Here is a 25,948-nt window from a genome sequence, read left to right on the forward strand (position 1 = left end):
ATTTGGCCCAACCACATTAATTTCCAACTTTTTTAGGCCCATTTCATGCTGGGCACCCTCCTACAACTCAAAGGATCAAAATTTATACTCAAATTAAAACTTACTATTTATAGTAAAAACAAAACTAAACAATACTTTTAACCGTCAATCTGATGGAATCTGGCAAATTTGGTGCGGAAACCAGTGTAACAGGGTTGGTTGGCTTAAGTAGGTCCTCTTACCCAAAATCATATAAATGGGTCCATTGCCCATACAACTGATTTAAGGTTCTTACAGTCCCGATCGTTGCCGCCTTTGATGGGGCCTTATCTGGTCCATCTTTGTCATGAAAGTGTCTGTAACCCACTATACATCATGGTGTGACCCACATAGGATGGGCAACGGACCCAAAATAACCACATCATACAATCCTATCCGTCAGTTCCTTGAAAGAGTATGAAGTAAAATACAGACAACGGCCATTGGAAAAGGCCAACCAATTGGAAGGCTGAGATTTTTCAGCGGAGCTCTTCTTTTGGTCCACTCATACATTCTCTTTTAAGCCACCATATGAACCGAAACTAGGCACTAGCTCCAGCAATAAAAAACATTTCTATAGAACCAATTCAATATCCAGCCAAATCCATATACAAAGGAAAAACAGAACACAACCAAATTATTTAAATCAAACATGTAATCCACCTGAATCCAAATTCAAACATTTTAATGAGAATTCAAGAAAACACCCAAAATGCAGATTGTGTCCCACTCACCTCAATATTTTCTACATACTCTTTGAGAAAACTGATTGTTTGTCATACTTGCAAAGATTGTTCAAAACACAAAGCAAATGAACTGCAACCAATAACACCCGCAGAGCAAAGATGTAGAACCCAAATGGTGATTTCGAACCCGCCGCAATCGGAGCGACAGCAGAGCTTGACCTTATGGGTCTGATCGAGTGCCTTTAATCTAGTGCAAAGATGACCTGTTTCGGTTCGACCTATGTGTGGTCGGTTGGACCGGAAAATAGGTGAAATCTCATATTGCACGCTGTCCATTTTTTAATGTTTTCAGTTCAACTGGAGCTGATCTCAATTCAAGTGAAAATTATTGGTATAGACTCTTTGCTGGCTGTGATATTTTGCACGATTTTGACTCAACACTCAGACCGAGGAATGTCGATTTTGTCTGGTAATTTTTCTTAGTAAGTTACTTATGTCTTATGTAGCTTATCTTGATTTCTAAATATTAAACTTTGAAGTGATTAAGTAAATTTAAATAAAATAGGTACTTATAATTGATCATAAACCAAACTTATCTAAATTAAGTTACTTATCTACGGTTGTAAGTAGAAAAAGTTAACTTATTTGATAGTATAGGAACGGACGCTGATTAGCTACTTACATGTTGAGTAGCGAGGCTGCTATTGAAGTGACGTCACCAAGTTTTGTATGCCCTACGATGATGTAGGTGTTATATCACACTGTCCATCCATTTGGAAAGATCATTTTAGGGTATGAGCCAAAGAATGAGTCAATACAAAGCTCAAGTGGACTCTACCAAATAAAACAGTGGAGAGAGTGATGCCCACTATTAAAAACTTTAATGTGCTTAGTAAGTTTTCGATCAAGCTGATATTTGTGTTTTCCCTTATTTATGTCTGTATTAACTTATGAACGGATTGGATCTCGAATAAACACCATGGTGGACTTAGGAAGGTTTCAACGGTAGGCTTCACTCTCCCCACTGTTTTTTTTTTTTTTTGATCGGTACATCGTGATAGAGCCCACAGGACTTGGTGACTTCACTTCAGTAGCTAGTCTCGCTACTCAACTTGTCAGTCTCTTCAAGTGCACTAATCTCCTCGGTGTCAGGACTCTGTGGGGTCCACCATAATGTATGTGTTTTTATCCACATTGTCCATCAGCCGTGACCATGACATGACCCAAAAATAATGGTGGTCCAATCATCAGGCGGGCAGCACTTATACAAGGTATTACAAACGTGGACCCGGATTGCCTGCTGACATTGCCAGTAGCCAGTTGCCACTGGACAATGCTGCGTGAGCCCTACTATGATGTATGTGTTTTATCCACGCGGTCCATCCATTTTGCCATATCATTTTAGGTTATGAACCGAAAAAATAAGGTAGATTCAAATCTCAGGTGGACCACACCACAGAAACAGTGGTATTTGAACACCCTCCATTAAAAACTTATTGGGACCACAAAAGTTTTTTATCAAGCTGATATTTGTGTTTTCCCTTCATTCATGTCTTTTCTAACCTAATCAACAGGTTAGATGACAAATAAACATTATAGTGGGCCTAAGATAATTTCAATGGTGGGCATTCAATCAACGATGTTATCCAATGGTGTGGACCAACTGAGATCTTATCTGCCTCATTTTTTGTCTCATGCCTTAAAATAATGGTCCAAAATAGATGGGCAGCGTGGCGGAATGTGTCCTACCCCCTGCTGTCTCTGGGAATGGGCAGTAGCTTTGAGTGGCCATCGTGATGTATAGGTCTTATCCACACCGTCCATCCATTTTTTTCCTATCATTTTAGGGGACCAACCAAAAAATGAGGCAGATTCAAGACTCAAGTGGACCACACCGCAGGAAGCAGTGATGATAATGATTCTCACCGTTAAAACTTTTCTAAGGCCCACCGTAATGTTTATTTGCCATCCAACATATTCATAAAGTTACATAGACCAGGATAAAGATAAAACACAAATATCAGCTCCATCTAAAACTTCCGTGGCCACCAAGAAGCTTTCAACGGTAAGAGTTTAATCCCCAATGTGTAGTCCACTCGAGCATTGGATCTGCCTTATTTTTGAGTTTATGCCCTAAAATGATACGAAAAAATGGATGGACGGTGTGGATAAGACCCCTACATCACGGTGGCCAGGGGGCAGTACACAATCCCGGTCCGATTTTACACTATTACTCATTGCATGGCCCACCTGACTTTTAGATTCGAGTGATTTCTAGGATGTATGGTAAACATGAGAAAGGCCCACCTGATGGACAGAGTCAAAGACACCATGGGCCCACAGAGCTCGGGTGATTTACCCACTCCGTGCAATCAGGTATTGTAGAGGATCATGATCCATTAGATTGAATTATGATTGTTTTGGTCCTGCCAAACAGGCCTGCATTTGGGTGCGATTGATAATGAGTTTTAACACATTTTTCTCCAGAGAGCCTTGAGCTTAAGATTGGGCCCACCCAAGCGTCCAATAGATTGAAAATTTCAGAAGAATTGAGTTTTCCATGATGCTGCCGAGTTTGACTTGTTTGGATTTTCAAACACGTGGCATATATGAACACGTGTGTGTGATAGACGGTCAATCCCAGCAAATCCCTCCACGAAAAATAAAGCCAATCCAACACACAGGTGAGCCACAGCAGGGAATGGTGTAAACTCATCCCTAAAACCCTAATTTCTGTGTGGCCCACCTTCACAGCAGGGAATGGTGTAAACTCATCCCTAAAACCCTAATTTCTCTGTGTGGCCCACCTTAGTTTTAGAATGGCGTCCTAATGAGTAGAGTTGTACACGGGTCGAGCTTGGCACAACTCGGCTCGACTCCGCCTGTAGCTAACCCCAGCTCGAACTCATCTCAGCTCAGTCCTTGAGCTTGTCTGGCCAGCTTGGATCAGTTTGGTCAGCAACTCAGCCAGTTCGAGTCAAATTCAAGCATGTGTGGCATTTTCTCAAACACGTAAAATGCATCTTCAATTTCTTACAAAATACAAAACAATAACAACACTTTATAATTATTTCATCAAACGCTTGGCGAGCAACATCAAAATCAACATATGAGGGAAGTCATACTTTGCTGCGTCATTTCATCAAACACTCAGTGAAGTCATACTTTGTTGCATCATTTCATCAAACACTCGGTGGAGTCATACTTTGTTGCGTCATTTCATCAAACACTCGGTGAGCAGTATCAATATCAAAATAACCGAGTCACAGAGCTGATTCGATCCGAGTCGATTTGAGTTGAGGTTCGATCCAGCTCAAGTCAAGCTCCAAAACCAGCTCGACTCGGTCCAAATCCAATTTCAAGCCGAGGCGAGTCCAGCTTTTCCGAGTCGAGTCGTATACAGCTCTAATGAGGTGCAAGATGCGAATGGATGGATGGCATATAAACACCTTGGTAGCCACACGGAACTAATATGGGCATCCCCATCCCAACATTTCCCGAAGGTGTGGCCTACCTATGTTTTGGATCGGCCTGATTTTTGGGTCCCAAAATGAACATTAGGCAGCGGACCTGATGGACGGGGTAGATCGTATGCCCATGCGAGGCACATTAGCATGGTTCACACAAAAACCTAGCCCAGGTGCAACCCTTGCTCAAGCAGAACCCAAAATCAGACTCCGACAAGATCCACTGGCCTGTATCAAAGGCGCGAGCCCGACTTGTATTGGGCTGGACCAAAGCTATACAGGCCACTCGGCCCTCTGACAACCCTGCTAGCTCCGTATGTGTGACTGACCGTTGATCTGATGGCCCCATCATGGATGGCTATCCCCAAAAATCCCCTTAGAAGATAGTGACACTTTGATATCGGGTCTGTTTTCTATGCTATGCGGAACATTGCTCAATTTTTCTCTTGACCGTCCATCTGTAGGCAGCTCATTGGAGGATCTTCAAGATTTTTGGGGCATCATTTACCTGTGGGGCCCACCAGATGCCCAGTGGCATGAGCACCACAAATGTGAAGTTGGGAGCTCCAAAAGATTGCTGACAGTACATTTGCTACTCCTCAAAGATCAAACGACAAACACGCATAATGACTGGGACTGCACCTGGTGGGCCACCAAATAGATGGCCATATCCATAAAAAAAGGAATTGGATTGTGGTAGCCATCAGATCAATGGATGCAAAAGGAATTGCTAGAGGAGCGGTCCACATTCAACTTTCAACCAGCAAAACTCAAGAGGATGAACGGTGAGAATCCTACAATCAAATCAGCAGCCCCACCATGTGTCCCATGAGGGATAGGAGTCGTTTGGAAGCATGTATTTGATATGCATTGGAATCCATGCGAATTGGATTCACTCTCCAAACCGATTATTCACACCAATTACCACCTAATACACACTCCCAAATTGAGACAAGGAATAAGCAATTTCTACATTGATGTAGATAAAAATGGAAATATACATTGAAATGGAAATTGAGAAAGATGATGAAGCTGATGGTAGTTGATCGCTGGGGTTATCATCAGGGCAAGTCACGTCAGACGTTTGAAAAGAGATGAGTAATGCTGGAAATGCTAATGAGACTTGCTTCCAAAGAGGGTCCTTGAATTTGAGAGGAGTATCCATTCCATCATTAGCAAATGTAATAAATTCGCTTTTGGAGATGCCCATGAATTGATTATGCTTTCATGGCTGAGTCGTTCCAAGGCGCATTTTTATCTTTGAGGGCTGTGTAGCAGCTTGGATTTTGAGCAGTTACAAATTTGATATCCAAATCCAAAGATTTTCTTTTGTTTTTGGCCTCCTCCTGGATTTTGAATCAGTATGATTGAAAATCCTCAAAAAGGCTATTTTTATTTTTATTCTTCTCTTAGAGGTCAGATACAAAATTCAAGAATTGTCAATTATCTCCAATTGTCATAACTGATCTCCTCTCTATATGAAGGTGCCTCTTTGAAAATCTAGGTTGATAAATACAACTGCTAATTTTAATAGGATTGAAAATCGAAGTTACTAAACACGACCAACAAAATAAAAATCCTTGGGGATTGAATATCCTGGATTTAGATTCTTGAGGTGCCAAACAACACTTTATTTTTGCAAGCTCTATATGAATCTTTCCAGTGATGAATTGAGCCTTTTCGAAAGGCATTAGAATATCTTGTGCAAGATTAGTATTTATTATTGGTGTAGAGGATTGAAAATTTTGGATGAATTAGATGAATAGGAAAATTGCTAAGAAATCTATGATGCAGATTTTCTAGTCAAAGGATGAGTTGCAGAATGGAAAAATTGAAGAAGCATCAGATACCCTTCCAAAACATGCATTTTTATGTGCCAAAAAAATGGTGGTGGATGTATTGTTTCTTTGTCATCATGTGGCTAGGATACAAGGTCATTTCTTTCGTCTGTTTGACGTTGATTGGGTGCTCAATGGACCAATGGCCCACTCACCCATATATTTAGCAGATGGAATGTGGGTCCATTTTAGCAGAGGTGTATTCTATGGAGGATTCTGTCTTACTGCATGTTGTGGGTTTGTGGTGGGAGGAAATAGGAGAATATTTGAAAGCAAAGCAAATTCAGTTGAATCAACTATAGTTCAAAAACCTTAAAACCCAATTCGACTGCATCAGTTTGGGTTGACTCATTCAACTCAACTCAATATACTAATAATTAAATATGATTTATGTTTTTCTGATACTTAATATGTTTGACTTTAGTAATTAAAAAAAAAAAGTTTTGCCACATTTTTTTTTTTTTTTTTTTGAGAGGCAAATGAGAATTCATTAAAGGAAAACCGAGAGGGGAGAAACAGTCCGCTGAGATAGCAAACTGAACACCCAGCTACATCCAAAAAGAAATCAACCAAATAAAGAAAAAAACGAACAAAAAACCAGGAAACCCGCAAAGCGCAGCCCCTCTACACCCGGCCACAATTGTAGCACTTGTTGGGTTGGTCTGTTCACTTTGGAAACGGGTCATTCGTTCGAGTTCTAAGCTTTGCTTTTCTTGAATTTTGCCAAAACTCCAATTGACCAGACGAGTTACTAGGTTGAATCCCGTTGAATCAACTGAGTTTATGAGCCACTCGATGAGTCCTGCCAAGACTCACCTGAGTCAATCTCGTCAACAAGTTTTCAAGAAACTCAGCTTGAAATCTTACCAAGTTGAGTAGACTCGTCTCAACGGGTTGTAAGTTGGGTGCTCTTTAAAATGGATTTTAGGGTGTTCTAATGAGGATGTCATGTGCGAATGGAGCAGGAGGGCTCCTAATTGGAGAACATAAGGGGTTGTTTGGGAGCGTGAATCAATGGTAATTGGGATGTTTGGAAGGAGTGTATTTGATGTAAATTGGATATTTTTTTAATCATAGCAAAACCAAGTGATTTTATTTCACATGGATTCCAATTATCACCACAAATCACAATCATCTCTCTCACTCTCACTCTTCCGAAAATAGGGTGCCAAGCACAATTTTGTGATTCTGATTACCAAATTGCTAGATTCCAGTGGATTTCAATTGCAGAATGCCAAACACAATCTGTTTCTTTTCTTTCTCCTCGTTTTAGTGTTGTTTCAAAGGTAGTGAAAAAGAGGGTAACTCGACATTTGCCTGTTCCTATTCTTGTTTTTCCTTTGCTTCATGAATAAACATTCCATCATCATTAATAAAAGGCTTTTAGGGAAGGTGTAGAAGATCTTTAGTTTTAGAAAGTTTTGCATATATAATCTCTTGGGATTGTGAATTACATTACTATAAAAGTGTCATCATTATGATTTTACCACAATCATTTAAACAAGCGATTCGACTGTCAAATGCAAAAGCATTAAGAGATAGGTAAAGGAATTTATAATCATTACAATTTTATATTGCAGTGGAAATATCCTATCCAAAATGAGCACATTACGATTTGACATTAAAGTAATGGAAACGTATCATTATTATGATTTTACCACGATAAACTGAACATAGGAATTGTCAGTCAAATGCAATGTTTTCAAGACACGGGTAAAGGAATTTGTAATCATTGCACTTTTACAGGACATTACTAATGTAATTCACAATCCAAATAGGTCTACTTTGAACCATTTATCCTTTAAGGTGTGTTTGGTTTCACCAAACATTGTATCATCATATTTTGTACCAAATAAGGCTGATTAATCATGAAATTTCATGATTTTGATGCAACCAAACACAACCTAATTTGAGGGGTAATAGGTTTAAATAAGTATTCATTAACTAGCAAGTTAAGAGAGTTCTAAAGTTAGAAGTTTTTGTATTAGTGGTTTTTTAGTAGTTTATAAATAAATGAGAAAAATGATTAAACATCTCCAACAAATAAAATGGTGACAAGGAAACACCGACGCAAGGTAGAAATGTAGGAGGAGACAAAGAAGTGATAGGGTTCTCTCTGCAAACCAAGGGGAAATTAAAAAGAAGAAGAAGAAATTCTATCTCCAATTGTAGGGGTTGTTTTAGATGGGTTTTTGAACACTAGGGGATTTGTAGGTGTGGAAATAAAGCGATCATGTGTAAGGAAATAAATGTGCTGGAGAGTGATGAAATTAAACCACTTTTTTTTTTCTTTCTTTTTTTTTTTTTTGTAATTATGGACAATTTACATGTTATGGGTAGTATATATGCTTGTGGGTGTGAAATTCATCTATTATGATTCCCATATTCTGCATTTCTTGATTTGCGAATGTCATCCTTGTGCAGGAACCATGCAAAGCTTTCGCCTCGTTCCAGTTCTGTTGGATGTCTCAAAAGATTCTCTCTATCAGGGGAAGTATATATGCTTTTGCGTGTGATATTCATTTGTTGTGATTCCTCTATTATGCCTTTCTTGCTATGAGTGTATGGCATACCTGCGCAGGAACCATGCTAATCTTCTTTGTTTTGTTCCAATTTTATCGGATGTCTCCAAAGAGATAGTAACGCCAATTCCTCTATTCCCTCTATCGTTGTCTACTATTCTTCTTTGTGTTGTTTCCTATTGGATCAATAACTTGACTTGTTTTGAGCAACTTCTTGCCCCAGTAGTTTCTCAAGATATTCTAAAATTTTGGGTTTTTTATTTATGTATTTGGGAAAATCTTGTAGGAAATGAAAAATATTTTTTTTTTAAAAATTTAGGAAATAAATAAATAATTGGTAAAAGATAAAAGCAAGGTATATTTCAAGGACTTACGAAATATGTGGTTCGAGGAAGTAAGAAATTTCGTGTTTTCAATGAAAGTAGTAGAAGTGAGGAATTATCAGAAAAATATAATGATATTATTGTGATGCTAGAATATTTTGAAATATGAGGATGTTTTCATGAAATTGAGAAGACATTGAAGTTTCAATGGGGTTTGGCAACTTTCTTAAAATAGCAAGATATTTCATTTTTGAAAATAGTTTTTAGAGAATTAGGTGTACGAAAATATAAATGAAACAATCTCATAGGCTCATGTTGTTGACTCGGCAGTAAACCAACTTAAAATCTGCTAGTACTCAAGACACTGACGACAGCTCTCTTTCTTTCTTTCATTGATGCGCATTACTGTCATTGAAGACAATGAAGACGAGAATTCCTGGCACACATAACTCTACACGTGACAACCTGGCACACGTGCGAGACATCCAAGCAGCACATCAGGCATGGCCTGTTGTGTAGATAGCCGGCCTTGCCCAAAATTCAGGCCGGTCAAACACCAAATGGGCCACACATGTACAAAACAACGGGAAGTTTGAGGGAAAAAAAAAAGTTGTGAACCTTCCATATTTGACCGACGTGAGTAGCCTGTATGGTGACAGCACTGGACTGATTCTTGGGTCATTTGATGTGAGGCACAGATCAAATGTCCCACATTCAACCACGTGTAGAGTTGCATTTGGGCTTATTAGAACTCCATTGCTACATGGCTGAGCATATGATTCATATGTGAGGCTACGAGACGATAACTAAAATCATGAAGCAAACGTGCTAACTAAATTTGTAGATCAATACTTCATCAAGCAAAAATCATCAAATTCAGAAACTAACCAGAAAATGAGAGCATGCACGTGTTAGTTGCATCAGCTGGATCCATCCTTTGATACATCCAAAGAGAGTTTCGGAGAGCTCATATTCTTATTCCTGTTCAAGCGATTTCTTAGATGAGGAAGGCTCCAGACTCGTCTGTACAACCCGCCATTGCGAGTTGGTTTTCTCAATGGTCTCATGGATAGAGTCCCTGTATAATATTTGCAGCTATTAGACTCTCTGTCGCAACAATCACAGAGATTGGTAGGATTGCCTGAAACTGCTGATTGTAATCTTGTAGCATCAGCGTCAAATTTTTCTTCCATCTGATCTGCCTCGTACTCTTCATCTGATCTCGCCGATGACTCGGCAACTGAGCCCTCGCCCCCAAACTGAGAAAAATAGCCAAATGTAAGAACCAAATCTCTATTCAAGCACATAATAAGAAATTGAGGAATTACACCCCACTGACAAATTACAGTTATCACATCCACCACATGCATGGCATGAATACAAGTCAATACAAACCCTCCAAATTGTGGGACACTGTTGATGGGGCATGGCGAAAAATAATTCACTGATCCAATTATTCTATCGCTCAGATTGCCAGCCATTGAATTGATAGTTTAGAAGGAAAGGCTGAAGACCCAAATTCTATTGGCAGAAATTGAATGGTTAGGGTTATCAGAGATTGCAATTTTTAGGCTGTGCCATATCTACATTGGACCCATGATCTGGATGATCTGCACTGAAGTATACCTTTCCCTCGTATGCTCAGGACCCACCATCACTCTACCAGTGGCCAAGTTGGTTCAGGTTCAAGTCGGGCTCTGAATGGCCCTATTTTATTGGCAGAAATTGAATGGTTAGGGTTATCGGAGATTGCAATTTTTAGGCTGTGCCATATCTACATTGGACCCACGATCTGGATGATCTGCACTGAAGTATACCTTTCCCTCATATGCTCAGGACCCATCATCACTCTACCAGTGGCCAAGTTGGTTCAGGTTCAAGTCGGGCTCTGAATGGCCCTATTTTAGCCAGGCTTAATCATGTCTTCGATTTCAGGCCCAAGCTTGCACACTATTAGTCACAAAAGGACCTGTTCTGGGGTATGTGAATTAATAGAAGATTCTGATCAACCTAGGCCAGGGCCCAACCCGTTTATCAGCAAGCCCTCAAAAATCAGGCCTGGGCCCGTTGGTGGGTGTACATTACAGGCACAAGCCTAGCCCATTCAGGTCAAGACCCAAAACCCAACGGGCCAATCTGGCCCTTTGCCTGATGCAGGGTACAGTTCTTATAAGGAAACTAACTAGTAAGCAAAGTTCAATATTGAAATGAAACCATAATAGCAAGAACAACAAGTGAAATCCAAAACTTCAATTTGGTTTCCTCATCTTCATGGATTGTTTCATACCTCATCTTCACGCTCTTCGGTAGCCTCACTGGAATCATCATCTTCATCTTGAAGAGGCTCTTCCTCACTTTCCGACACTGCTACTTCATCAGTGAGCTGATATAAATGCAGCATCAACATGGGGGGAGGGGAGTTAATTAGGCAGGATCAGGAGACATGTTGAGAACTTGGAATGAAACTTCTTCATTAGAGGGAAACTACAAGACAAGCCTCAGCAAAAGTGCAGTTTACTGATGGGTGCATGTGGATCCCATGTTTTGATCTGGATCATTAATATGATAAATCCCGTCGTGGACGGAGTACGCCCATAGATTTCCCATATTGGAAGACCTAACCCTTCAATCAGTGACCTAGAATTAGATGGTCAAGAAAAAGGTACAATAAGTGTCCACAAGCGGCCGGAGAAAGGCCAACAATCAAACAGTTAGGACATTCCAATCTGGGATATTTTGGGGGCCTCCCCATCTATGATGGGGCCCTTCATATCAATGGTTTGAAAAACCAAATCATGGGCCCCACGTTTTCATCATCAGTAAACTGTACATTTGCTGAGGCTTAAGACCCCATGTCATTGTAGGTGAAAAGTCTGTACTTAGTTAAGGATAAAGAGAGGAGGAAAAAACTCAAGGTGCCATTTCATGTAGCATTCAGAATCAATGCCTGATCTTCAAAAGGATATACACTATCACCTCAAGCCTATAGTTTGTGCGAGTGGAGCCCACTGATCACTGATGCAAAACATTCATTGGACTGGGCCCAGTGTGCGTATGAGATTCCCAAAGAAAAAAAATCTCCCTGATTGGAAGATCGTAAACATCCAATCTTTGGCATTTCCCCATTGCATGTGGATCGTTGTGAACTGTGTGTTTTCAGCACACTGATCAAAGGGTGAATAATATCTCATCAAAGCGTGTTTTGGGGGGACTCCCCATTCGTGGTGGGACCCAACCCAATGGAGAAATGATTTAGATCACCGATCCATAGGCTCCATTTTTACAAACTCAAGGCTCAAGCATCCAGTGCAGCAACTCAAGGCGCAGGCATCCAATGCATATTCTCGCCCCGAGGATTCTATAATTCCTCATTTCCCATATGGAAATAACAACTCAATTAATCATTTACCTCTTTCGCATGCCCATCGGGATGCAATGGTGAACTCGAGGAAGAAGCATATCGTGAAACCTCCTCATCTTCAACTCTAGAACCGTTTAGGCTACTTGTGTAGCTAGTTCCTTCTGTGCCATTCGGCCAAGATCCAATTCCAAAATTACCAAACTGCAGGTTAACAGGCTCGGCTTCCTCAACATGGAGCGGCCCATAGATTGGACTTCCAACAGCATTCTTAATGCCATTGGCTGAAGTCTGCTCTGCATTTTCATCCATGGATGAGAAAGGCCATGCTTTGGCAACAGACCCGTCTGAGTTGAAAACTGCCATGTACCGCCGTACTGAACCTTGTCTTTGGATCATCCGAAACATCCCCTTTGAACCAATTGAATTGGAATCGCATTGCTTGCAGTATTCTTCATGTAAAGCTTTAACAGTGTTTGTAGCTGTATCATATAAGCATACACCCGCCTGTCGCCTCCTCAAACAGCTGAATATGGTTGAATGTATGGATGCCACACTGCGGTCGACATTGGTGTTGTTCACTTTTGGAACCAAGTGCTTTTCGGCCCGTTTGCATAAGTAGTCTTGTATGGCACGTATGTTCCGGATGTACTTCACGTACTTGTTTTTGGAAGGATCAAGGGTCATGTACTTGGCACGAATAGCAAATCGCTCCATGTGCTTCTCTTCATCAGCTATGTACACAAGGAATGGAATGATGGATGGATGCTTCTTCATAAGACCCATCTATAATTTTCAGAATGCAAGGGAAGAAACAAAGTGAAAAAAGAAAAGATATCAGGACACATACAAGAAACTGAAGTTCAATTTTTCGAACTGAACTCACGACTTTTGGTAGTGCAATTCAAGTTAATGATTGCTAAAAGCTATTTTTACAATGTACCAATGTGGCCAACATATGTGAGAGTGAATCCATTCATCACCAGGCCACGTGCCAAATGTTCCCTAGCCTAAAAGTCAGGATGGTTCACTCATCAGGTAGAGCTTATCTATTTCTTAAGCATCCATTTTCACATATGAATATGGCCCACCTGATGCCTGGGCTACTGACGTGCCTATTACTGGACTAAGGCACATTCACCATGGGGCACTGTGTAGCCCGCCTCATTAAAGGACAGGATTTTGAACAAGTATTCCACATCAGATGCGCCAAGCACTTGCAAACGGCATCCGCAGATGCACAATCACAAATGGCATTCATCAAGAAAAGTTTTGACAAGCTCAGCTGACACAAATTAGTCAAACCCGAGTCAGCTGAGTCGACTCAAAAGCCCAACTTATTTATCTTGTGATTCCCACGGGGGTGAGTAGAAGACAATTACCACAAAATTGAGGCTCAAATGCACTCCCTCAACCACTACCGATTCTCTGCGATCCTCCCAGTTTGTGATTAGCCTGTCGAGACTCTCAATAACCATTTCACTCTGTGCCTTATAGCCTTCGATTGCGAGTATCTTGGAACCCACCTGTTCAATGGTGAGATTTGAAGCAGTGTCTTTTTTGTTGGAAACGTCAACCTTTGTTGCTTCTGTTCTTTCTTGTGTTGCTGCTGATTCTGCAAAACTGCCATTCCCAGATGAAGTAGATGACCCGACAGCTTTCTTCTTCATCTTTGCCTTAGCAACAGCGGTGGGATCTAGGAACTCCCCTGCATGATACGTAGATGCCCACAACAATGGGTTTTCTTTTTCATCGACGAAACTTCTCATCATATGGCGTATTGAATCGGTAGAAATAACAGTCGTAATACCAAGCCTGCTGGCCTGCACCACAAGACAGACAGTAAGAGGTAATAGATTGCTACAGTACTAATTGGCATTGATAAAATAACAGCAGGGGAGTCAGCTCTATAGATGCCCTGACGTATAGATAACCTGGCACATAATTCCAGCCAATCCACTCATGAGAGGTTGAATTGGCAATGGCCAGCCCTGGGCTGAGCAAAACCTAACTTTTTAACAGGTTGCGGCCAAATAGATCCATGCAAGAAGTCCTCAAGTATGCATAAAGCATATCAGGCAGGCCACATGTTTATGTTGACTACAGAACAATGGGAACCTTTTTAAAATTGGGAGCATGCTCCAGCGGTACCAGTAGTACTGTCAGCTTATGATGGTACCGGGCAATGTGGGGCCCACATGATGCATCCATACCATCCAACCCATCTATCAGATGCATCACCTCAGAGAACCTTAGGATCCAAAACTACGGTGGGCCACAACAACGAGGACGAGCTGGGAGGGAATGCACAACCATGACTTTCACAAAGACCCACCTGAGTCTCAAAGGTAAAAACAGCCTGAAATTTTCAGCAATTCCTGATGCCATTGGGAATTGACCCAGACCGTCCAATTGGATACCTCTTAGATTGAATTGTTAGAACTTAGAAACCAGGAGTTGCTGAAAATTTCAGTCTGCCATCCATGAGGTGGTCTTTCAGTTGCTTGGTTTGGATTGATCAAGAAATTCACCAATCCTACAAGTTTATAGGGTTGATTCTATTTACATGGTATTGAGCACACATTGGATCCCATATCTAAATGAAATGCACAATAAATTTCTAATTCCACGTGATAAGGGAACCCTGAAAGATTATCTTTACAAGCACAAAATACTAGGTAACCTTCCATGTCAGACAAACAACTGTAGCACATAAGAAGTGGATTCAAAATAAGAAAAATGCATAACTCACTAGTATTAAGAAAAGAAACAATACCAGTAAAGATGAAAGAGTTGACTTGCCGCATCCACTAGTGCCGCAAAGCAAAATGGTCACTGATTCCTTCCTTTCACGAAGCCTATGAAAAAAGACAAACAAAAAAGGACATGTATTGTAAAAATGTGGAAAATGGTTATGATGGTATTGGAGTTATTTGAATCTAGGAGAGTCTAATTCATCCAACCAGAGATTTTTAATTTGGGGCATTGATTTGTTGGATAGTGGTTGAAGCCAGTTGTGGAAAGTTGCTCCAGAGGAGTTGTCCATACCTTTGGGAGAGCTAATCAATCTTCTAGTCTAATGGAGAATTAGAATTCGGTTGTAATTAAGTTATCGAGATGAATTGATGAATTAGACATTGTGATTGCTAGAAGTGGAGCCCTGGATCCTTAGTGCTTTTTAGTTACTGTTTTTACCCTATCTTATTCGCTGAATTTTATAAATCTTAGACCTTCACCTTAGATTAGTTCTAATTTTGTTCTCCCACTCCCTATGGTGAGACCGTAAATCTTAGACCTTCACTTTAGATTAGTTATACTTGTGTTCTCCCATTCCCTGTGGATCGACCTCGGTCTCACCGAGAATATATTACTTCTCAATCCTGAACTTGGGATTGTTCAACAATTTGTTCAGGGCACAAATGCTCAATCTAAATGGTAAGAAAAGAATACAATTGGTTAGTTTCATTTTGTTAGACCAATAATTCCAATTCGATTTGATGGTGCATCGAAACAAACCATAACCTAACTGAAGAGATAACTCCTTCATGCCAATTAGCTAGATGATGGAAATTCCAGAAGTAACCGTGTCCTGGTTCCTGAAACTGTGGGCTAGCAAGGCAACTACTTAGTAGTGGAGTCGTTGACTAGTGCACCAGACTCCCAAAATGGGAATGATTTTGAAATGTCGGAATTCCTTAAAACCAAAGAAACTTCTCTTCCTTTCATCTGGTGGGGGCACACATGTTTAGGAATGTGACGAACAGTCTGGAACCATTTTCTATTCCAAATGCCATCTCTTTTGAGATAAAACAAGACTCGACAGCTAATACTGTAAATTGTAACAATAGGTTAGCAAAACTCAGTTTTCAATACTGTGGTTTTGAAAATACTCATATAATTGCTATGACATTTAAAACTCTGTATTTAAAAAAAAAAAATTTTAAAAAAAAAAAAATCATCTTTGGGTAAAGTGAATTAAACTCGGTTTTTTTAAGAACTTGGTTTTTCAAAAAGGGAAAAAACCCAGAATACTTGCATTAGTAGTTACATGTACATTAATAACTTGGCTCACTGTTTACTTACATGCGCATTAATACTTAATTAGTTATACAGTTTACTGATAGACATTTTTAACTGTTTTAATTAAAATTTTATAAAATTTTGCTCTTATTTACAAATATTATATGTAAAGATGTGTGCATATACGGCTGCTTCTTTGCATTGTTTTTTTATTCGAAAATGTATTAAATCAGAACTTCTCATAGTCTCCTTTTCTTTTCCCTTTTTGCTTTTTCCTTTTTTTTATGCTTCCATTTCTTTGACCGAATTTTTGATCCTCGTCTTAAGATCTAAACCGAATTAAGTGCAAACCTTTCCTGTACCATTTTCAGGTATGACATTTTGCTAACCATGGTCGTGACATGGAATACTTGTCCCAAAATCAAGAAATTGAATCTTAAAAAACAATTAGACAATCCTTTTACTCATTTGAAAACATTGAGATCATTTCCCTACACCAATATATCATCTCATAATTTTCACAAATGCATCTTTGGCAGTTCCCATTGAACTAACCTTGATAGAGATACTCAAAAAGCCCACCTAGCATGAGTTGTGACTTGTGCCCATCCTGCATGTGTCGCTGGATGAGGCCTGTATGCCTTCATTTTCATATGATCATAATGGTCTAACCGGGTGGGCAAATCATAGGTGAGCCATGGTACAAGAATCACAACGGTGGATATCTAATTCCATGTATCTTTCTAGGTAAGTTAGGACTCCATTTGAGTCCCATCGATCCAAAGCCAGGATCATCAACCAGCATTGAATTTTTACTGTAGCCCCATCAGATGGACAGTTTCAAATCATCCGGGCATGTAGTCATGTGGTTGCCAACAGTCAACTCAAGTTAGATGGGGTGAGTGGCGACTCACATAACATATTCTCATGCTGATTAGAAGTGTAAAACAATAAATGTTTTCCACAATGCATGTAGACATACCTGCATGCCAGATAGATATCGGCACGTTGACTTGGTCCGACATAATGATACTCTTCAAGAGAACTGCAAATGGCATCCAAGAACCTGGCCCTCGTCACTGTAACCGTCACTTGTTTCTTATAAAGATCAAATGGCTTATCATTATTTTCTGTTAATAGATCGCTCTCCTTCTTAGGAGAGATCCGAGTTGTGGACTGTTTGATATCCTCAATAGGCAATTGTCTTCCGCATGCAGATCCATCCAAATCACTGGCTGAGGTTTCCTTCACTTGGAAATTAATAGCGAAATGCCGGCTTTCACCCTCCAAGACGTCGAAAACTCTTCTAGAGATCTGTTAAGTTAAATAAATTTAAAAAAAAATTAAAAAAAATTAAAAAAAATTAAAAAAAAAACTTTTCAGAATATACCCATATGAGATTAGGAGAATCAATGAAAATGCATGAAGAAAGATGGTGAAATCTCATTAGAGCTATAGTCACTCTGATTCAGTTACATTCAAGGGTAAGGTCTTTAACCTGGTGAGTATAACATATTCAGGGGAAGTCTTCCATATGTAAAGCCCATGGCTTCTTTGGTGTTTTGGTGGAAAGCGATATGAAGATTTTAGTTGATCTTTCATTATGTCCTAGTCTATGGCCAGTCAGACTGATTCAGATTTGCAGGCCTATCAACATGCCAGAAAATCAGCACTGGATGTCTTTATGATTGGTGGGGGTGCTATTAGTTGGCGCAGCATGAAGCAAAAGTGCATTGCAGATTCCAGCATGAAAGCCGAGTATAGGGTTGCAAGTGCTACCAAGGAGGCACTTTGGATGGTGCAGTAATGTGGTATGTGCCCTCTGAAATCTTGGACCTTTTGCATCAGTTAAGTGCTGACCTTTACATATTTTCAAAAAGTAATCAGCCAACCAAGTAGAGAATACGTTGGTGAACAATTCATGTTACATGATCAAGGTTATCATTTTTTTGCATCATTATGATATCCCTCCAAAGACTTGTTTGGCTTTATTCACTGATAGATCCAGAATACACTATAAAAATTAAATGATTTATGCGAAGTTTTTGAGAGTTTTGGTTTGGTCTCCACCTTTTTTAATGTATATATATTTTTATTATTGCAATAAGGATTGGTGGTACTCCCTTCCAAAAAAAAGTCTTCCATATCAAATACAAATTGGCTCTAATATTTTCATTAGATAGAAAGGAAAAACATTGTGGTTTTTCGGTTTCTAGATATATTGCGACTGCTAGCTAAGGCAAGCATTGTGTTCTACCTAAATGGCGCCTGCTTGTATTTTGGAAAAGGGAGGATGATGTGGCAAGCGGCCAAATTGAGTGCAAATCATGGTTAAAAGACTCCGTGACTCAGATTGACTTGTTCAACGTAGTAGAGTTGTGACTCGCCCAAGTCAGGGCTGAATCGATGCACCTCACCTGAGTAGGGGGTGACTCATGGTGTCAAACCGTATTGCGTCCCACCAAGTCTGAGTTGACTCATCTGAGTCAGGTGTGACTTGGACGAGTCTTAAAACCATGGTGCAAAGCCCATTTATGATGCAGGCCATTTTGCTCGATGCAAATATAGGCGATATAGTAACTTCTAAACACACCCCAATATTGATATAACTAAGAATGTTCTACAGATTCAAATGAAATCTCTCATTCGTTATAATGATTAATGCATTCAACACCTAATATTTTATTCTGATCACTGTAACACAGTTTTGGAAAAGGACTTTCTGATGACATTAGTTCATCAGGGTTTGCATTTTACTTAGACTGAGAAGCAACGCCTAAAACATCTCTATCATGATCGAGTCTTATATATAATCAACATGTTTTGTATGCTGGCTAACAGCGCAACTTCCACACAACCAATCTCTGATTAAAAACTCACCAACAACCCTTGAAAGATTAATAGATTACTGGAAAAAAAAAAACAAGAGAGAGAGAGAGAGAAACCCTATCATGCTGCTCACATCATAGAAGTTCAATGGAGTTCCTTCCTCATCATTCACGTGGCAGACAGGTTTAGTGATCAGGACTGTTGATCTGGTGGGCCAACACCCGGATGGTCTACAAGCCAAAAACTGCAGTCATTTGACCACTCCAACCTTGAGTTCCGCCCATTGATGTGGACCCTTCCTCAGTTAACCATTCCTTTTCAGACCACTGATTTGAACAGACAATCCAAGCCCCTTAATTTTCGGGATATGGCCCATCCACATGTAACCCACCAAACCAGTTTTTCCCCTGATCATCATTAACCTGATCATCATTAAACACATGCCATGTGTTCAAATAGAGATGTTTTCTAGCATTCCCCATAGAATTCCCCAACCAAACCCACCATAGCAGCATTCCTCAGAAATTAATTATGGAAGAAAGAAATGGGAGTAGTAAAGGAGAAATCCCACTGAAAAAAACATCAAATACCTTGAAAGCGTGGTTTACTTTGCATCCCACCAGCTGCAACACGCTCTGCAGAATGGATCGTGTGTACCAAAATGATGTATTTGACTGAGGATGATAACATAGAGCTCCTGCCACATCCTTTTCGGCTTCTTCGTCAACAACAATAACATAACAAAGTTTCTGACCAGCCATCTTCGAAATCTCTAAGCTACACTTGGTAGTCAGCTGCAGCTGCAACTGTTGGAAAACCAAAAAATAAACTTCCTTAATAAAAGACAATTATAAATGAGATGTATGACAGCTCCCATGAGATGCAATGAATGGCCACACCCATGTGATTTCACAACAATCCGGAACATTCACCAAGTGGGCCCACCAGGGAGACCATAGCCCAAAACTACTATAATTTGACGATCCAAACAGTCCAACCGGAGTTTTGCCCATTGAAGCTGGACCATAGCTCTAATTTTTAAACCCCCCACTAGTACTTTTGTAGACCACCAAATGGATGGTCAGGATTGTCCTGTTATAGAGAATTTTAGGCTATGGAATTCCACGGTGGGCAAGACTAGATGAATGGTCCCGATTACGCTAACAGTTTCAGTGGATCCATCAATACATCTGGGAAGATCTCCGATAAGTGGACCCCACAGTATCATTCCCTTGGCCAGAAGCATAATATCAACTCATAGACCAAAAACTCATCGTATACCTAAGAATTCTCAAGCTATCTATTACATTGCGAAGCTGTGAAAATCAAGTTTGAAAGGTCAAAGAAATGGAAGTTCTCCCATTACCAAAAGGAAAGAAAAAAGACGGGTGCACGTTAAAAAATAAATAAGTGTATTTGGATTGTAATTCTAACTGGGTTCTTTGGACTCACCGTGGTAATCACTGTATGGCTGTTCAATCCAGTCTATCCATCCAGTAGACCTATTGCTGATGGCACGCTATAGAAGATCCTCAGATAATCATAGCTGTCCAATTTGTGACTTCAAATGGATGATCGAACACCCTCACTCAAAGGAGAAAATTTTAATAAGACCACTAGGATCATCCAATCGTGTCATTTTTGTGTTGCCAACCATCTGCGGTAGAGAATGTCAGGTAGTCAGTCCAGATTCACCAACCACACTACCACGTTGTGAGGTACAATGAATCAGAACCAGGTCATCAAGATGAACCGGAAATCTTTGCCAGTCAAATTAGCCCCATATGTTCTAACTACGTGACCACTGTGTGGGCAGATGTGTGGTTGCGCATGTTTGGAAGGTTTTCTCAGTAAAAGGAACAGCCACAAAAAGAAAAGGAAAACAAAAGAAAACAATAACGCATTCGAGTTCAAAATCATCAGTGCTCCAACAACACCAATTTCCAACACAACCATACCAACACCCCAATTGTCAGGTCAAGTATTCACCATGTTTTCTAAAGCTTAGATGTGTTTGGATGCAAAACTGAATTGAAATCTGAAAGTTCAGATTGGTGAAAAGAAAGTATAGGTATCATAATGCTCGGGCTGAGAGACTATACTGTTCGAGTTTTCAATTTGTACAAGTGGGGCCCGTTGTTCTATAATCCAAACCAGCAATATGTCTGGCTTTGCCATGGATGGACCCCGTGCACCAAAAATTCCCTTTTTCAAGATTTGGCCGTTTGAACTATTGATGCATTCTCTCTCTTCACCATTTGTCCATCCACAGTAGGCCCCATAATATTAACTGCTTTATTGCATAACCATAACCTCTTCTAAGTATTCACAACAAGGAGCTCCCAAATTTTGCTTTCCTTTCGAATGAAACATGAAAGGAGTGAAATTGCGATTTGTAGCCGAGTTCCTCTGTGAATACTAAGGAATGTACATTACAGTCCGGCTGCCAGTTCAAAGGTCTGGCCATCATCTCTTTTTTTAATTGAATTTATTGTATTCCAATTCAATACTGCATACAAGCACAGCCTTAACAGGCATGACTTATCCACACTAATTCCCTATCGTTATATCAAAGAATCAAAAGCAAATCTAACTATACCCATCAAACCATTAACAGGATCGCTTATTCTGGTCAATCCCATGTCATAATTCAATCTTTATCAAGATAAAACCATAAAATCTCCACATGAAGTGGATGCAGAAGCGTTAACTCAAAATCCATCATATATAAATTCAAAAAAAATGGGGAAAGAAAAAAAACAGATAATAGATATCCAAAAAAAAAAACCAGAGACAGAGACGGAGAATGGAAATTTTTTTTATTTTTTTATTAAAAAGGCATTATATGATACTCAATTCGGTCAATGGGGTAATAGCCTAGATGGGCCCACCATTCAGTAATTAAGCCATTGAGACTGGAAAACAAACATATCATAGATAACAGAGAACAGGAAAAGTGTTGTTGTATGATGCATTTCCCCAAGGCAGGAGAAGGCGCAGGCGGGACCCACCTTTCGAAAACCTAATATGTTGATCTGATGGGCCTTATCATGGCACAACCAACCACAAATTCGAAACCATCAGGCAATCAAATCCACCCAACAAAAATGGACAATCACAACCAACGGTTCAAATTCAACACGCCCAATCGGACAGTTAGAATCAACCATTGACGAAGTTTCTAGGATACCTCTCATCCATTGCAAATCCCACCAAATGGACGGATCAGATCATCAGAATGTGGCCCCAAATGCACACTTCGTACAATTCCTTCCGATTTGTTGGATCAAATCCAGGGTCCAAAAAAATGCTCGATCGAGCATTTTATATTTTCTCTCATGAAAAAATAAAAATCCAGAAACCCAACTGAATAAACTGAATTTCAGATAATCCCAACAAACGAAAAATAAAAATCGAAAATCGAGTCGAAAACGTCGACGGACAGAGAAGGAAATTACAGAAAAGAGAGGGAGAGAAACCGACTTACTGAGAAAAATCATCAGATGGAAGAATTCGAATGGCGAAAGGTTGAAGGATTTAAAGAGAAAAGGCCTTCTTCCGTACGACGATTTCGTATGAAATTCGCAATTTTTTTAAGAAGAGTGGGAAAAGGACTCAAGGAGGATTCCGACGCGGTCGAACACGAAAATGAATAATAGTATGTGACTCGCTCGCGTGGGATAGACGTAGATCTTCACAGAACACGTGTAAATATGGCATTATATTCGCATCTGAACCATTCATCATGTAAATACCAATTTCCAGTAACGTATTTAAAAATTAATTTGTTTTTATCACTACTTAGATCTACAATTACATTATTGGTTAAGGATCCTTGATTTAGATCGGTAGGCCTTATGAGGAATATATGTAAGTTTTATTTTATGGAAGATGCAATTTCTAGAGCATCAGATGAATGGATTGGATATGTCGTACGTGTTTTCTCAGTAAGTGTGCTGCGAATGCGACTGAAAAGTCTCATGCGACCCAATAGACACGGCGTTACTTGTGCAGAAGCGAGACGAGGTCGAGGTTGACCTACTTCCCTCCAACGGCTCTCGCTGACTGGACCTGCATAGTATCGTACGTGTCAATTGCACGTTACGATACGCGTGTCGCTCCGTTATGATCTTGCGATCAGGATTATATGCACAATATACACATTTTTTCAGTTTGTGCTAGATTTCAGTCATGATTAATTAATCCAGACCGTTGGTATATTGAGGCCCACCGTAGATGGACTATCACAAAAATAAAATCTTAGATAGGACAATCATAAAATACGGGTTCCGAGATGCAAATACAGGGTCAAGAAGAGAAGTTTGTAATGGCCTGATCTTAGATGGGGTTAAGTCTCAACGGATTGGGTATTCCGTTAGTGGGGCATGGCCTCAATCCAGTGGTCTGGATCACTCAATAATGGGCCAACTGGTGCAAAACGAAAGCCATAGGATTCTGTCCACGTCCTCAGTTCGAGATGAGGTTGCTGTGATGGTTACACGCGGGTTTTCAGTTTTGACGAGTGGGACCCGTACTTTGATAACAGGAGGACTCGTATTCCGTAGGGTGGTCGGTACTGTGCAGTGTCATAAAAGCTCTGTGGACCCCACCATGATGTATGTATTTTATCCACGCCGTCCATCCATTTTATCAGCTCATTATAGAGCATGATACAAAAAATGAGGTAGATCCAAATCTCAGGTGGAACACGCCACAGGATAACAGTGATGATTGAACTCTCACCGTTAAAAAGTTTCTAGGGCCAGCTGTAAGTTTCAGTCGCCATCCAACCTATTGAATGGATCACACGGAACTAGATGAAGGGAAAAAAGGAATATCAGCTTAATCCAACACATTTGTAGATCCAGTGCGTTAAATCACCAATCTTTTCTACGGTGTGGTCCATATGAGATTTTGATCTACCTCATTTTCAACATAAATCCCTAAAATGATCTGGAAAAATGGATGGACGGAGTGGATAAAACACATAATTCATGATAGGGACCACAGATCTTTTCCATTTCCACACGGTACCGACTTGGTGCTTTGTGCCAAACTACGCAGTCCGAACCCGACCCGATGCGGATAATGGAGTTTGTGGTCCCATCGCGGGTTAATTATGCCCGAAAATAACTGCACACGTTTAAGAAGAAGCGACAGAACAGCGGTCCACGTTCAAGCTAAAAGTGTCCCGAGTTCCTTCTGTTACATCTTCAAATAAAGAAGGCTATGGATCACCGTCCATCTACGGAATCTGTTGCAGGCTTGCATCCCACCATTGATGGACCATGCCCCAAAATCTCTCTGACTGAAAGATCCCAGTCACCAATCATATTAAGTGTGTCATTTAAATGTAGGCCGCTTCTGTACCTATGGCCCCAAATTAAAAGGTTAAGATTGTCCAATGAGAATTTTTTTAAGAAAAGTATTCTTCGATGCAACATATCAACAGTCTGGATTACAGGATCATGGACCCCACTTGTGTATAATGAAAAGACACGTATACTGTGCAAAATGCACAGATTTGTAGCGGAACGAACGAGAACGGATTGCATGTGCCCGGGGCACAGAGATATACATGTGCCCGGGGATGTTTGGGGCCCACAGAGATGGATGTGATAAATCCACTCCGTCCATATTTTTCAAAAGACCAAAATAAGATGGATTTATGAAAATAGGCAGATCAAATATCCAAGTTGGCCACAAAAAATGAAGTCGAAACGGAAACGTCCAAAGTTGAAACCTTCCTGGAGCTGACCATAATGTTTATATGAAATCCAAACCGTTAATATTATTATTAACACCAAAATAATCTTTAGAATCAAATATCATCCTATAAAAAAACTTCTGTCACCCCAGGCTTTCTATCCCTACTGTTTCATGTGGCATGGCCCACATAAGTTTTAAATATATCTGATTTTTAGGTTCCTACACTATTCTTGTCTTTAAAAACATTTGGACGGAGTAGATTGGTAACGGACATATTTTTGGGCCCCACACAGCAACGGGCGCAGGTATATCTCTGTTCTCAGAGAACATGCAATCCGCTCTCGGAGCGTACCGTTCTCTGTGCTCCACTTGTCGGAAGCAAGCGGATTGCCTTTGCCTGTGACCCTGTCACAGAGACAAACCAGTGACCGGGCTGTGTGGGGCCCACATAGATGTCCGTGACAAATCCATTCCGTTCATATGTTTTGAATGATCAAAATATTACAAGATTCTAAAAATCAGACGGAACCAAAACTCAAGTGGGCTACACCAACGAAGCAGTCGGAACAAAAACATCCACCGTTGAAACCTTCCTAGAGCTGACCACGATTTTTCATACCATCCAAACGTTTCATAGTGCTATTACCGCTCATACAAACTGTGGAAACAAATATCATCCTTATACAAAACTTCTATCAATCCCAAGGCTTTCGATTCCGTCTGTTTCGTATGATATGGCCTACATGAGCTTTGTATCCGACTGATTTTTAGAATCCAGTCTTATCGTGATCTTTCAAAACAGATGGACGGAGTGGATTTTCCAGGGACATCTCTATGGCCGCCACGCAGCCCTGGCACAGATGGACGGAGTGGATTTTCCACGGACATCTCTACGGCGGAAATGGATTGGCTACTCCCCCCGCCATCAGCCAATGGCTGATGGTCGGTGATCTGTGGGCCCCACCATGATGTATGTGTTTCATCCATGCTGTCCATCTATTTTTCCATATCATTTTATGATCTAACATAAAAAATGAGGTATATCCCAATCTCAAGTGGACCACATTACAGGAAAAAGTGTTGAATGAGGGTCGACCATTAAAAACATTTGGGGGCCATAAAAGTTTTGGATCAGCTGATTTTTGTTTTTTCCCATCATCTAGGCCTGTATGACCTAA

At 40.2% G+C, this 25,948-nt stretch overlaps 1 protein-coding gene, 1 long non-coding RNA gene and 1 other non-coding gene across 6 annotated transcripts; 1 reads left to right on the top strand and 2 right to left on the bottom strand.

Moving 5' to 3' along the window:
• Positions 1–640: 640 nt before the first annotated feature.
• LOC131250922 (uncharacterized) lies at positions 641–8,673 on the top strand. Its single transcript, XR_009173498.1, has 2 exons — positions 641–1,173; positions 8,434–8,673. It is a non-coding gene; the product is annotated as an uncharacterized LOC131250922 (long non-coding RNA).
• LOC131250919 (P-loop NTPase domain-containing protein LPA1 homolog 2-like) lies at positions 6,643–22,670 on the bottom strand. 4 transcript variants are annotated; one of them, XM_058251316.1, is made up of 10 exons: positions 22,549–22,662; positions 20,514–20,718; positions 19,652–19,867; positions 17,215–17,546; positions 14,989–15,070; positions 13,595–14,035; positions 12,264–12,998; positions 11,142–11,237; positions 9,743–10,113; positions 6,643–9,621 (listed from the first exon to the last, which is right to left on the bottom strand). In XM_058251316.1, the coding sequence occupies exons 3-9, from the start codon at positions 19,820–19,822 to the stop codon at positions 9,775–9,777; spliced, it is 2,196 nt and encodes a 731-aa protein (XP_058107299.1). In that variant the 5' UTR covers positions 19,823–19,867; positions 20,514–20,718; positions 22,549–22,662; the 3' UTR covers positions 6,643–9,621; positions 9,743–9,774. The 4 variants fall into 4 exon arrangements, with proteins under 4 accessions (XP_058107299.1, XP_058107296.1, XP_058107297.1 ...); XM_058251313.1 differs by lacking the exon at positions 6,643–9,621 and having other exon boundaries at positions 9,670–10,113; XM_058251314.1 differs by lacking the exon at positions 6,643–9,621 and having other exon boundaries at positions 9,670–10,113; positions 20,514–20,580; positions 22,549–22,645.
• Positions 8,546–8,647, bottom strand: LOC131252363 (U6 spliceosomal RNA). The gene has a single exon (XR_009174387.1). It is a non-coding gene; the product is annotated as a U6 spliceosomal RNA (small nuclear RNA).
• Positions 22,671–25,948: the final 3,278 nt, after the last annotated feature.

This window comes from Magnolia sinica, chromosome 7 (genome assembly GCF_029962835.1).
Source record: "Magnolia sinica isolate HGM2019 chromosome 7, MsV1, whole genome shotgun sequence".
Lineage (NCBI taxonomy): Eukaryota > Viridiplantae > Streptophyta > Magnoliopsida > Magnoliales > Magnoliaceae > Magnolia > Magnolia sinica.

Coding starts and splice junctions, on each gene's coding strand:
- LOC131250919 (XM_058251316.1), bottom strand. CDS start 19,822: ATGGCTGGTCAGAAACTTTGTTATGTTATTGTTGTTGACGAAGAAGCC. Junction 15,071..17,214: donor GATATCTATCTGGCATGCAG/GTATGTCTACAT, acceptor CTTTTTTCATAG/GCTTCGTGAAAGGAAGGAAT. Junction 10,114..11,141: donor CCGAAGAGCGTGAAGATGAG/GTATGAAACAAT, acceptor TATTTTTCTCAG/TTTGGGGGCGAGGGCTCAGT.